The sequence below is a fragment of the Cololabis saira genome, chromosome 16 (genome assembly GCF_033807715.1).
Source record: "Cololabis saira isolate AMF1-May2022 chromosome 16, fColSai1.1, whole genome shotgun sequence".
NCBI classification, from domain to species: Eukaryota; Metazoa; Chordata; class Actinopteri; order Beloniformes; family Belonidae; genus Cololabis; species Cololabis saira.
The window spans coordinates 17,232,038-17,246,445 of record NC_084602.1 but is presented as its reverse complement, the minus strand read 5'-3'; the positions used below and the strand labels follow the sequence as shown (position 1 = coordinate 17,246,445).

General features: G+C 43.7%; 1 protein-coding gene across 6 annotated transcripts in view; it reads left to right on the top strand.

The window, feature by feature from the left end:
* daam2 (dishevelled associated activator of morphogenesis 2) overlaps positions 1-14,408 on the top strand; it is a 133,235-nt gene that overhangs the window by 44,734 nt on the left and 74,093 nt on the right. For all 6 annotated transcript variants that reach the window (XM_061743113.1, XM_061743115.1, XM_061743117.1 and 3 more), the window contains exon 3: positions 13,903-13,992. In XM_061743113.1, coding sequence (XP_061599097.1) covers positions 13,903-13,992 — 90 coding nt within the window. The remainder of the gene's footprint in view (positions 1-13,902; positions 13,993-14,408) is intronic.

Sequence of the window (14,408 nt, the reverse complement as noted above, 5' to 3'; positions counted from 1 at the left end):
GATCAAAAGGTCCCAGCTGGGGTTCAACTCAATTTTTTTAACACGCAAACTTATTCCCCAAATGCTTTTCCTATGAAAGTTAGGTCAAATAGTATTTCTTTTTTTGTTTACAATAAAATACAAGATTTGTTGACATTGTCCATCTATCTGATCCTTCAGTTGTAAGCAGCGTGAGTGAATTGAGTTGGCTCTTGAGATGTTTTTAGGCCACAAGCAAAATCTTGTTTAGGGCCAGTGAAATCCCAGGACCGGCCCTGTTCCCAGCTCCCCAACAAGACTGACCCTGCATTTGCTGTTTACATGTGATTACAAAGGAGTCTGGAGTAGACTCATTAAAGTTTAGTGGCTGCAGGATATTTATTGTCTTGATTGGAGAAAATTCAATAAGATTGCAGTAATCAAGTTGCTGGTTTCCTCTGAGTGGGATTGACCTTGTGGCTTTGCAGCTGTATAATATGTATAAATGTTAGTGGTGAGGGATCAACAGATTGTTTGACACTTTTGATGACCTTACAGCAAATAAATAATTGAAGCATTTGGTGACTTGTTGTTATTTTTAGGCCATATGTTGGTATAAAATGGAGCAGATGGGAACATTTAAGCCAATCATGGCCAGCCTGGTGGTTGGTAAGACAAAATGAGCCACAGCTCCTTCTGGAGTAAATAACCGAGCTGAAGATGAAAGCGACGCACATGTATGAATTAAAGTGTCTGTCCCTGCTTTCCAAACCTCTTGACTTTTCATCCAAAAAGAGGAGGATGGTTAAGAATGCTCTCTTCATCACTTGTGCTAATATAATATATCATTTTCCCTCTGGGTTTGATAAAGTATTATTGAATTGAACTGAAGTATTTTGAAGATGGTAGTTGGATGATTGTATTTTATAATTTATGTTGCCAGCTCAAATGTTTTGTCTTCAGTTTCTGCAGAACTGAAACATTTAATGCAGCACAGGTTAAGACTGTGTTGCTTTAAAGCTTCAAATGAAAGAAAGATGTTCCAGCAGGACGATCACCGTCTTTGACAGTCTGATTCATGTCTCCTCTGATTGTGACCAGTGCATGAACTGATTGTACCAAACCAAAGTCACCTGGGTCCTCCACATCTGTTTTACTGCTCCTGCAGCCGATGTGCTGACGCACATGTGACCAGGCGTCCAAAAATCAGCGCGACCAGACCTCTCGCAGACAGTCGGCCAGCCTGGCCTGGCTGCCTGTAACTCAACCGGAGAGCGGAGCTGTGCTGCAAGAGAGGAAATCAAGGAAAATGGATAATAACATAACATGGTGCGTTTCTGTGGCAACGGGAGACAGGGATTATTGTTGTAAAAGCCTCTTCTGACGAGGGGAGTGAGGCTCTGTGGAGACTGTTGGAGCTGGAGTGACGGATCTGGGTCAAACGGGGGAACAGTCACCTGCGCGTAGACTCACATTCATAACAGGCTCTTCCATTGTGTCTGGAGGCGAAGAAGTGCACACTCAGCGTACGGTTAGTGGGGTGGGGGGGCTACGGTGGGAATGTGTTGAAAAGAACTCCTCTGCTGCGGCCGTGGAATGGAAAGTGAGATCCTGATCTGTTTGTCTCTTGTGTTGCCTGGGAACACCAGAACGAGATGCCGAGCCGGGCCGCTCCGACCGTGCGTTCGCTATTCTGGTCGTTGTCTCGGTCAAAGACAGAACATGGACTCGAGTTCTTCCGGAATCACATTACACCTGCCGTCAGCAGTCTTCAGCACCTTATAACTGAAGGATTCACAAACAAAAAGTGATCAAGAACCCTTAAATCCTCATGGTTTTCTAGAAAGCTTAAAAACGCTCACTGAGTTTGTGAGACTAGAATCATGAAATACAAGCCGAAGGTTTGAGGGCGTAAACCTTCTGTTACTGCGCTCAGCTCTGCTCTCGTGTGGTCTGATACTCAAATAGGTCGGTTCACATCCACAAACGAGCGTTGGAATGCTCACCGTAATGCGTACAGAGCAGCGCTGCGTCTGCATGCTCACCTCACAAATGCCCGCCACCATGTGCGAATTCTTTGACGAGCACCGGCTATGCTGCTGCAGTTTGATTGGTTGATGCCTATGTGGAAGTGTTGATAGGTGAAAAAACCCCAACACTCCTCTGCGACCCCCCCCATCCAGAGTGAGTTGGCGGTGCCACCCAGGATGCTTTCAGCACGGCCCTGTGAGCTTCAGTCGGGCCCTCGCCTTCGGCTGCTGCTTGTATCGCGCAATACCGGATGGTTCCAACTAAAGCTGCTTTAGTCAACGAAAATTATGACTAAATATCGTTGTCAACGAACCTTTATCACCTGAGGAAAACGAGACGAGACGCAACAAAAATAATGGTCATGTGACGATAACGATAATTAAATATGTATTGCAATATTGTAGACGAATAAAAACAAGACTAAAATGTAGATTACAAAATAAAAACTCTGCTCAAATGTGTCTTACGGTAATTTTCGTTGACCCAAAATGAGACGAGACAAAATGTTATAACAAAGATCCTTAATCTCCATGTTTTAAGTAGTTTCCTCTGGTTTAGTTCTGCTGGGTGATGTCACGTCCTCCATCCCAGTCGCGGCAGCGGGGAATCAGATCCAGAAGATGCAGCTGCAGAGTTAGAGGCTGATGCTGTTAATGCAGAGCTCTAGGTTCACGTCAATTAAAAACAAAGTTACATAGAGAAAGGGGCCGATGGCCGGCCACGCGGGTATCTTCTCTGGGGCTGAGAGAAGAAGAAGAGACCATTTCTGGATACACTTTCGCTACATAGATGTGGAAAAGAAAACACAATGTGTTGTCGAAAAAGAAAAAGATGGGGAGAAATGTGGAAAAATAAATATGTTGTAAACTCAAATTATAGTCTTCTGTATCTGAAATGAATGTATTCTGGAGTCTATAAGGTAACAATAATATAATAATAAGATAACTTTGTTTGAATTACAAAATGTGTTTGGCTGAATACAATCTTTGACTAAAACTAGACTAAAAGGGTCAAGGACAATTCTGACTAAAATAAGACTAAAATGATCAGACTTTTAGTCGACTGAAACTTGATACGACTAAAAGGAGAATGAACGTGACTAAAACTAATAAAAACTAAAATGATAGCTTGACTCAAAGACTAGACTAAAACTAAAATTGAAACAGGCTGCCAAAAACAACACTAGTTCCGACCCTTCGGTGTTTCTTGTCTGGAGCGGCTGCTTATATGACAATGTTACACCTCAGCTAGACGACCCAAACATCTGAGACCAGGCACTGGAGGAGATTTTTCAGGGAGGCCGTTGTTGATAAATCAGCGGAGAGTTATTGGGACAGTACTTCCTCTGTGACTGATGACGCCTCACAAATCCACGAGAACACAAGTACAGACAGGAACACTTGCTGAGAAGTCTTTGGCCTTGATTAGGGCTCTTTCTGGGGAGGTGGCATTGGGATGTCGACCAGGGACGAGGCCCAGAGGCCGACCCAGAACCCAAGCCTGAGATCTGGACCTGTCTGCTTATGCTGCTGCTCCTGTGACCCATGGATGGATGGATGCTATGAGAAATGTTGTGCAACATTTGCTGGAGGTGAAAGCATTCTTTGTTCCCTGGTGTTAATACTCAACCCTGCTCTGTCGAATACACAAGTCCCCCTAGAGAGAGTCTGAAGAATAAACCTGTTTCTTAGCCTGTCATCATCAGCCCGTATGAAAGCCTCCTGTGGACCTGGAAGCAATCGACGCTGATTTTGTCACGATAAGCATAAACCACATCAGAGGGGTTGATGCAGCTCATCAGTTGAGCTGCATATTTGCATCTGGCAGCAGACGCCCGTCTTGCAGGTCTGGGTCTGTTTTTTGGATCTTGGTGCAGTTTAAACACTTTTCCCCTCAGAGCTTCACGGCTCTCACGCATAGTAGACACGAAGAGCATTTGTGAAAACCTAGCTGTGCCGCAAGGACATTGACAGTTTTTATCTTTGTTTGTCAGGGTCGTCCTGCTAATAACGTTTATCATCAGTGTGAAGCGACTCGTAGTTTGGTCATTGGAAGTGGGCTCTTTTTGGACGTGGATTCACCTCTCATTGGTGGCAGCACAGAAAACCAACGTCAGCCCTTCGTTTGTACAAATTGAAGTCAAGTGTGAAGTTGTTTGGGGACATCTAATCTGGCATTTACAAGTTTCAGCTGATAACACAAAGCGTTTATTGTGGAAAGGTGTCCATATGGCCGCAGTCTGTCGACACATGCTCCTGAGCTTCTCCGGGAAACATTTGAGGTTTATTTTGGCAGCTGCAGACTTCATTAACGTGTATACTTTGCTAATAAAGGCTGTTACTAACTTTTATATCACCCCCTTTTCTTGCTCACCTGTCGTGACTCATTGCTGGCTGAAAGAATGTTGTGCACAATATATCGGTCACGAGTGAATCAGCCCCACAAAACCAACATCTGGCGTTTACAATAGTGGCACACATGAGATTAGTGTTCTGAGCTTTGGCCTCTTTTTTTTTTTCCCTGTTTGGTATTATTTGGTGCTGTTTCAGTCTAGTCCCCCTCACAGCGTCCAGCTGTGTTCAAGAGCAGTTGCTTTTTTGTATGGAGGTGATCTTTTAATAATAATATTCTTACGGCCTGATATTGGAATGAAAATATTATTCTTATGTAGGAAAGGCTTAACTTGCTTTTCTTATTTAAAATCAAGCTATGTCATATATCATATATACTATCATATATTCTATACGGGAGAAAGTAACTCTTTGGAGCATAAACAATCTCCCAAAGTTCTTAGTGTGAGTTTTTAATTAAAACTGCATTTCACTGCGTGACGGCACTGGGGTGGGGGTGTCACTACTGGGCGACAGGAGTGAGTTTCCTTCCCTGTGCACACCCTGGGATGCACCATCCTTCCTTTCTGCTTCCCTCCCTCCTTTTGCTGCCTTCCTATTCCTAATACTCTCTTCCTATTCCTGTTGGAAAGCCAGCGCTCCCTGTCCCGAGTCAGCCTTATCACAGAAACAGCATCGCCTGGCGAGGGCTGTCGGCCAGCAGCAGCACACTGACTCATCAAAGACTAGATGGTGTGACTCATCTGGAAGCTTCTACATGGGGCGAGCCCAGCGTGTGAGGGTGCAGTGGTGGTTGGCAAAGCCGAGCAATCTGGCAAACTCACACTCAGAAGTTCATATTTGACCTTTTCTGGGTTACTGTTGATGATAAGAGCAAGTCCATCCTGCGAGGATTAGCTGTAATTAAGACTCAGGGGCGTCAATAGGAGGCTGACGCACACGAAAGCAAAGGCAGTGAATCTTGTCTGGGTCAATAATGGCAGCTACAGCTTCCTGCGGGTCCCCCGGGGGCCTCATATGACTTCCTGCCATCTTGCTTGTCTTTCCTGCACTTCCCCGTCTCGCCCCGAGACCGCTGCGGGATTTCTGTGTGTCCTCTAAGCCAGATGTACCAGAGGGTGTACACGCTGAAATCTAGCCAGGAAATGCCACTTTACACACACACACACACACACACACACACACACACACACACACACACACACACACACACACACACACACTTGTATGAGGAAGGGTGTTGCATTTCCCTTGTAGGTGGAAAACTGAGGATTTCCAGTCTGAAGATTCTCCCAGAAGAATAATTGCAGCTCCTCACACCTAGGGCCAATCCCAATACACCCCCTACTTTCTACCACTAGCCCTCACTCACCACCACTAGCCCTAAAAATGAAGCCACAAGGCGTAGGGCCCGTGTAATCTTCCCTAGGGATTGGGACACCACTTGCTACGTCACTGCGTGGTTTACGTTCGGGTACGTAAGCGACTGCGTAGTTACGTTTGCACATACGTCACACCATATCAGGAAGCCCAGAGCTAAAAGCTGTTTTAATTTCAGCTGTAGCGCTGTTAACATGCCACTTTATTAAATTTTAATATTTTTTCAGGCGTAAAAGTAACCATTAAGATCCCCAACCTGGGCTCAGTTTATCCAAATAACGCCTGTTAAGAAATTTGCTCCGATGTTTTCGGCCTGCCGGCTCGGGAGCTGATTTATGGTTCCGCGTTAAATCGACGCAGAGCCTACGACGTAGGTTACGGCGTAGGCTCTGCGTTGGTGTAATGCGGAACCATAAATCAGCGTTTATTCTGGTGCGATCTGAAAAGACTTCGCAACAACGGGCAAGCAAGTACATTCACTGAGTGAATATTATGAAAGTAAAATATCTATTTCTCACTAGAAATGTAATCAAAACGTATTTTAATGCAGAAACTAACTCAAAATATTGATTTTATTCACAAAAAAATAAGAAATGTCCGCCATGTTTTTTTGTTTGATTCAGTCTGCAAATGATGACGTAAAGCATTCTGGGAAATTTTCTCAGGCCCTAGGTCGCAAAGTCAGCATCTAAAATCCCTAGCTGTGAAGGGGTAGATTCATACATACTACCCCTCGATATGCCCACTACCCCTAGATGCAAAGAGGAATTGGGACACCACTACCCTCACGGGAACGCGCACAAATTAGGGGTAGGGCTGAAAAGTAGGGCTAGGGGGAGTATTGGGACTGACCCCTAGTCACTCACTGAGCCTTTTTATTTCCCATCATATACATGTGAATTCCGTTTCATTTGACCTTTGTTTAATCTCCATGTTGATTACAACTACATGCACTGGTTCATACAAGAAAAATCCACTTTTTTACCCACAGTTTTTCTACTGAGCTCTTTATCTCCTTGCCCCTTAACTGCTTGCTCCCTGGAGTGGAAGCATTTGATAAACAGTGGGATTTTTGTGTCACCAACAACACAGGGATTTTTAACCTTGTGTTTCTTTACCTCTCAACCCTCTGCTTATTTACACAATACGTCCCTGTGGTGCATACATTCAAAGTTCATATGACGACTCATTAAGAAACGGGCTAAGAACCCAACAGAATGCACTGGATCCATCGATTATCCATCCCGAGCAAGTATGAGGCGACAGTGAGAAGAAGAAACCTCCTGCAGAAGGGAAGAGGAACGTCTACCTCCACCCCTGGAGAAGTTGAGGGAAAAAAAAGAAATTAATCCAGGGATACCCTGTATGACGCACACAAGTAACAAGGACATATACATACAAGAAGAGGAAAGGAAGTGGCATGAGGAAAGAGCCCAGTGCATCATGGGGTAAGTCCCCCAACAGTGTAGGCCTTTAACAATGTCCTGCCCACACGCTACCTTTTGGATAAATATGTAACACTTCAGCAAACATGCAGCACAATTTAATCTCAGAAATGACATAAAAATAATTTCAAGCTGTCATATGATATATATCCTTTACCAATATTTCAAAACATTTGTGTGCTCAAGATAAGATAAGATAAGAAATCCTTTAATAGTCCCACAGAGGGGAAATTTGCAGATTACAGCAGCAAAGGGAATAGTGCAAAAACAAGAGGCATCAATAAAAATAGTTATCACACAGTAATAATAAAAACACTATAAACAGTATATACAATAATAAGAAGAAGAAGGAGAAGAAAAATAAATAATAAGAAATACTAGTATATAAAAAATAACAGATGGATATTTACAGATGTTATTTACATGATTGCACGTTGCAGAGAATGATATTGCACATTATTTTCCGGTATGTATATTTATTGTCAGGTTGTATGTGGTCTACTGTGAGCAGTGCTGGTTGTGTAGTCTCACAGCTGCAGGGAGGACAGACACGCGTTTGTGTTTTGTCATATTTTACTTACAACGGTGCCTGAAAACTCATGACGCCCTGAAAAGCCACAACGCTCCGAAAATACATGGAAAATTCTGGAAATGTTGCCACTAGAAAATTCAAAGTTGGAATGAAACGGTTTCTGTTAACTATTTTGTTTGAAACAGACGGACATCACCGCTACCTGCAGACAGATTTGATCACACATATTGTATTCAACCTTATCCCTGACAATGCTGATTGTTGTGCAGACCACAGGGACATGTCTCCCTGTTTTGTAAATACTGATGCCAGTCAGGTTTTATGTGCACATGTGCTTGAGCCTGGTGCACTCACTGCGACCTGGGAAACGGATCCCGGTCTAACAGGCTGGTCGTGGTGTATCAGCATGGCTGAGAATCCCACCTAGAGGCGCAGAGAAGACGGCGACAGAGAAAGTGTAGCGTTATTGGACTGGCAGCTCTGGGCAGAATTTGAAAGAATCTGGAGGTGTGAACTTTCCCCTGGAGCAGCAGGTGGAACAATATTAGCTTTGGTTTATGTGAACTCCCATCTGAAACATGCTGGCGTTGGAGGAGGAGGGCACATCAAGAGAAGGTTTTACACAGCGAAGAGGAAAGTGTTGGATTTGTTTTTGGAAGAATGAGGGACCTGCATGTTTTTTGGGTGTTGCTTGGGTCATGAGGATAGTCCATGTGATGTGGATGTGGTTTGGAAGGAGGTGGAAAGATGGAGGTGCAAGAAAGCGGAGGGATATTACATAACTGGAAAGTGAGAAGACTTTTCTCCCACCCTCTCCATGTCCTCATCATCTACTTTGGATTTTTCCTTTTTCTCTGCCTTTAATGCAGACCAGCAGCGTTGGACCTGACAATAATTGAATCAAACATACCACAGTTTAAGCTCTCTAGAACGCCTCCGCTCTTCCCCTGATTTCCTGTTATTGCTCTCATACGCAACGTTGCCGTTATCCTGTTAATGCCCTTAACGTATTATGTAATCCAACAAGCATTGCTTAATGGAAGTCTTTAAAAGAAAAATGCCCTGATGTGGTACAGATGTTCTCTTTAACTGTACAGAAGTGTTAAAAATGATGCCTTCAGTCAAAGCAGTGTAGAGACAGCGTACCATTACAGGAACTAAGAACTTAACTAACACTGTTTGTGTTGTTCTCTCAGATGTAAGTTGCTTTGGATAAAAGCGTCTGCTAAATGACAGTAGTAGTAGTAGTAGTAGTAGTAGTAGTAGTAGTTTGTCAATATGACATAGCAGTCATCTTCTAAATGTCATAATGTTATTGTAAATAAAGTTGGCCAACTGCTTACGAACAGGTTCTACTAAGAGAGGCGGTTTGTGTGTCCATTTAGTTTTTAGTACAGCATTTGTACCGTTTTAGTATGTAGTTTTAGTGTCGGAGAGATTTCATTTAGACATGTAAGCAATATTTTAAGCATCCATCCATCCATACATCCCAGCAGAAGCACAGAAGTCCAGACCTCCCTCTCCTCCTCTCCAGCTCTTCCAGGACACCAGCCGAGGGTTAAATGCTCTGCAGGGTTCTGGGTCTACTTCTGTTCTTCTCTCAGGTGGACATGCTTAAAACACCTCCCCAGTTAGACGTCCAGGTAGCATCCTCACCACATGTCTGAACCACATCAACTGTTTTCTCTTGATGTGGATGAGCAGCAGCTCTGCTCTGATTCCCTCCCAGATGACTGAACTTCTCACCTATGTCTAAGGGCGGGTCCAGCCACCCTGCGGAAGACAATCATGTCAGCTCCTTGTGCGTCTTGTTCTTTTGGTCATTACCCGAAACTGGTGACCATAGATGAGGGTGGGCTCAGAGAAGCGTTAGCTGAACGTCGGTAAATAGAGAGTTATCTGTGAATAATATCACAAAATCTGTAATTAAGGCTCATTTGACATGGAAGGCAGTAGAAAAGTGATCTGAGGTATGATCGAACAGAATTTGAGATTTTGTTCATAAGTCCTGGATGGATGGTATCTTGGAATTAGGAGCAGAGGAATCATCATGCAGTTAAAAGCCAGCGTCATTATTATTTGCTGATTATTGCATTCAATGTTTATTTACAATTATGCAACATCCAATGCTGCGTTTTTCTGAAAGCAAACCTGTGGAAAGTACAACCCCAAATCAGAAAAATGATATGGAAAATGCAAATAAAATTAAGTTTCTTTGCAGACGGTAAATTCAGTCCTTCAATACGTGGCAACAAGAAGTTGGTACGGAGGCAGATTAGTTCTGGTAATGATATTGATGTCAGCAGGTACATTTAGTGAAGGTTTAGTACCAAAGGCTGGGATGTTGAGGAGTTGATGGAAAAAGGTTCACTATTTAGGAATTGATTTTTGAGGAAAACCAACACTCCTCAAGGAAAGGTTTTCTAATGTCTCACTTCAGAGTCATGTGATTGAAAGATTCCAGGGATCTTGAGGTATTCAAGTGCAAGAATACAAGCCTGAGATGTGATCTCCAATCCTTCAGAGGGCACACGTTCATCCGCAACTGATATACCCACATGATGAAGGGATTACAGTGTGGTCGGATGAATGAACAGTCCAGATAGTTTTTGGAAGGAACGGGTGCCAAAGGTGAAAAGCAGAAGCAAGTACAGGCGTCAGGCTCCGTGACGGTTCGGGGGTTGTATCGGTGTTCTTGGCAAAGCTAATTTTTACGTTGTGAAGGCAGCATTAATGCAGAAAAGTATGCAGAGGTTTTAGAGGAACATAGACCGCCTGCAGAAGTGCTTTGACTTGGAATGACTGCATTAAAAGTGGTTAAAGCATTACTGTGCCAGCTGTTTTGGGATTGGGTGCCCCAGGCTGGAAATCTTAAAATGTCTTAGCAAAACGTAAAATTAAATATAAGGATTGCTTTGCTGTTATTTTTTCATGTTACATGTCACCCCAACATTTTCTGGTTTGGGGTTGTAAATGTCCCAGATGGGACATTCCTAGTGTGCTGATGTTGCTCTCCAATTGCTCTCCCATTGCTCTGTGGCCATGTAAAAGCTGAAATTGGGAAGCCTGAGGCACAGAAGCTGCTGGGCTCAGCTCCCATCGGGTTCACATCCAGGAGCATCGTTCACACCAGCTCCCAGAGTTGGATCCTCAGAAGAGCAGCGGCTTGGGAAGCGGGGCTTTGACCCGGTGACCAGGCGAGGGCCCAGAGACGCGCTTTCTTCTGCTTCCTTGTTTCAGGGCTGGAGGATGCGGAGAGAGCACTAGGGTCCAAGTCGGGAGTAAATGACAGAGTCAGGGGTTAGATGTGGGGTTGCTACATGTTGGCTAGTTTTCCACGCAAGGGGTGGGTATTGGGAAGGACCTCACGATACGATACGCATCACGATACTTGAGCCACGATACGATACACATTGCAATATCCCGATTATGCGATATCCCGATTATTATATTCTACATAGTTCACCGAAAAACTTAAAAATGCATTACACATCTTAAAATCCAAGTTGTATACTGTATGTACATCAGATGATAGTGATGGATCTTAAAATCCGAGTTGCACGTTCATCAGATTATAGTGACAATTCATGGGACAAACTGAGTCAAAACAATGTTTTATTATAACTATACAAGCTAAAGTTACAACATATTTGTATATGTTTTTCATATTATTTACATCATATGAAATTAACATTAAATTTAGTATGAGGTTGCTTTAATTATGTGGCAAATGATAATAAACACAAGAAAGATGGTACTAAAACCAAGGACAGGCACAGTGATCAGTCAGTATAGATATAAATCCATAAATAAATAAACCTCTGTCCATTATTTTTAATTTTTAAGGACAGCCAATTGTGTTATATAAAAAAGAAATTATAAAATGAAATAAAACGTGAAATAAAACCTGAGCTCAGTGCAGGGCCCTCCCAGGGTTGGTAGAGAGTGGCAATGCCCAGGACTGTCACTTAGGTAGGAGCACTGGGTGATATAATGGGGAAAAAATCGGGGATAAAAAGAAAAATCGATATTCAAATTTTGAATATCGATATTGAATCGGCTGGAAAAGTATCGCGATATATTGCCATATCGATATTTTTGCCCACCCCTACACGCAACACATGCGTGGAAAGGTGGACCCGTGGTGAAGAGATTGCGCGATTGGAGCCTGCACCGCCAGCGCGGGGGCAACAGCCTCTGCACACGGTGCGCCCGCTCAACCCGCTGAGCCATCTGGGGCCCAGGTCACAAGTAATCCTTGAAATCATTCTTTCAAGATGAAAATGCTTTGACCAGATGCTCTAAAGCTTCCTTACAGTTTCTATCTGTGTTTCACCCCCGTGACGTTCACAGCATTGAGATGTATTTTTTCCTTTTCTTCAAAATGCCAGTAATGTTTCTCCTGCTAATCCCAGTGAAAGGACTGGCTGAGAGATGATGTCATTCTTCTCACCATCAAACTCTTGGAGTTTGGAATTGGCCTCGGTCCTCCCTGTCCAGTGGAAAACAAACCCTAGCTGGCTTAAAGGGGCCCCACCTCTGTCACCAGTGGCCATCTTCATTCTGGGGGGCCCCGGGAGGCCCCGCAGGTCACGTCTGACGTCATGGTAGAAAACCATTATGAGGAGCTTAGTTTGAGCTTTGGGACAAAAGCCCCGGCACTGCGGCCTCTAGTGTTTTTTTATTTTGTGCCCTCCATCGCCACATCCTCACTTTGCTCTTTTTCATTGCATCTCTCTCTCCTTGCCCCTTTCCCTCATCTCACACTCTTCCATCAAGCCTGATTTATCCACCTCTCTTTCCCAAGACTTCACCGTTCCTCCCTGGCATGCAGAGACTCATTTCCTGGGCTCATATGCATTTCAAAAGGTGCAGGGGTCTCCTTGTACCAAGCTGGAGGATTGAACGGAGCAGCAGGGAGAATATTAAAACCCTCCTCTGTGCTTAGTGGAGACACTTCTCAGACGGACAATTAAACACTCTGAGTAAACTAAACTCATCCAGTGATCTATGGCCACGCCTAAAATGTTTGACTTGCATTATTGTTTGGATGTCCTGAGGGACGTGATCATGTTCACGGTAGTGTTCCCTTTTTTCTGATCAGTTGACACAGTGTCCTGAGATCTTAATGAATGCTTTGGCATGTTTGGTCAGAACCCAACAGTGACACAAAGCTCGGTTCCCAGCAGCCGGTACCAGAGGGCTGGCAGCTCCTTTCTTCATCGGCGTGGGGCTTTTTCTGACATCAGTCAAACCAAACAGCTTTGTGCCATCTTTCTCAGAGAAACTGAATTAATTTTGAAAGGACATTTTGTCAACCTGGTCTCACAGAATGGTTTGTGTTTTTATGACAAACTGCTCATGACACATTTACTAATAAAGTTTTTCTTTTCTTATACACGGCAATCACTCTTGATAAAAGTTTTCATTTCTGCATTAAAACTTCATATCAGTCCTTGATATCCATAAAGCCCAGGACGTAACATAGTTTTAGCATGACTTTCATGATAAGTTGCTTGTTGTGTTTTTACGGGTTCGTAGTCGCTCCAGTTGGTTTACAGTTGGTCTTGTTTTAAACAACATCCAGAGTTAAATGTGACCACATGCGTTCTCTTCTTTCTCCCAAACGTTCACATTTTCCAGTTGTTTCGTCCTCTCGGGGGGCGACGAGAGGATGCAAAGGCCCAACTTCTGGATTACTGCCTAACCTGTTCTGCTTTTCCACACAACTAAATGAGTTCTGACCAGCTTGTTTGTGCTGAATATTTTGTCTTGGTTTTTATCGGTTGACGGCTGTGACCAAACATTTCAAACATGTCCTCAGGCATGCGTTTTTGTTCAGTTATTTCCTCATTTTCACTAGTTATTTGAAACAAAAAGGCCATTTGCCAAAAACTGTCTAAACAGTAACACAGTTGATGTGGAGGTAAAGATGGGGAAGATGATGCAGGTTTGGGAGGTTACAGAACCCTGAAATTATAACCGGCTGATATTTCTGACCGATTCAGCCCCAAACAAAGTGAAAGTGTTGTTTTATCTTAGTTTTTGGACCATCAGTGACATCACACACCCAAATTCATGCTGTCAGTTGTGTATGAAGGTGTCCCCTTTTAAATGGTGCGTGACTAGTATATGTAATGGCTATTCTTGTCATTGTTTGCTTCTTCTTGACAGCAACTTATAAATGATTTCTGTCTGGTTGCAGGATGAGCTGGACCTGACGGATAAGAACAGAGAGGCCATGTTTGCTCTGGCTGATGAGAAGAAATGGCAGATCTACTGCAGCAAGAAGAAGGTGAGTGGTCTTTAGTGGTATTTGATCATACATCAGCTCTGATCCGTGGCTGGCCTTTTGTTGACCGGCTGCCTGAACCCACAACTTGGAGTTCAACATCAGCCATGAATATTACTGAAAGCAGCCTCTTACAGTTTGGAATCAGCTCGACCGCACAGCCAGACTCCTTTCCAGCTTCTAATGTATTCTTTGTTCTTAATGTATGCACACACTGTCCCATCGGGGTATTGCAGAGTATTCTTTAACAGCCTATTGTATGTGCAGTACTGGTACACACATGCACTCCTGACCTCTGCTCTGAAGCACTCACCTTTCACACTTTTAACCCGGCATGATGACAATCATGCCGGGAAAGATTTCCCGGGAATGCTTTGGTTAGGCCTCTCTTTTACCTCTTTCCTTCACGTAAACCTCCC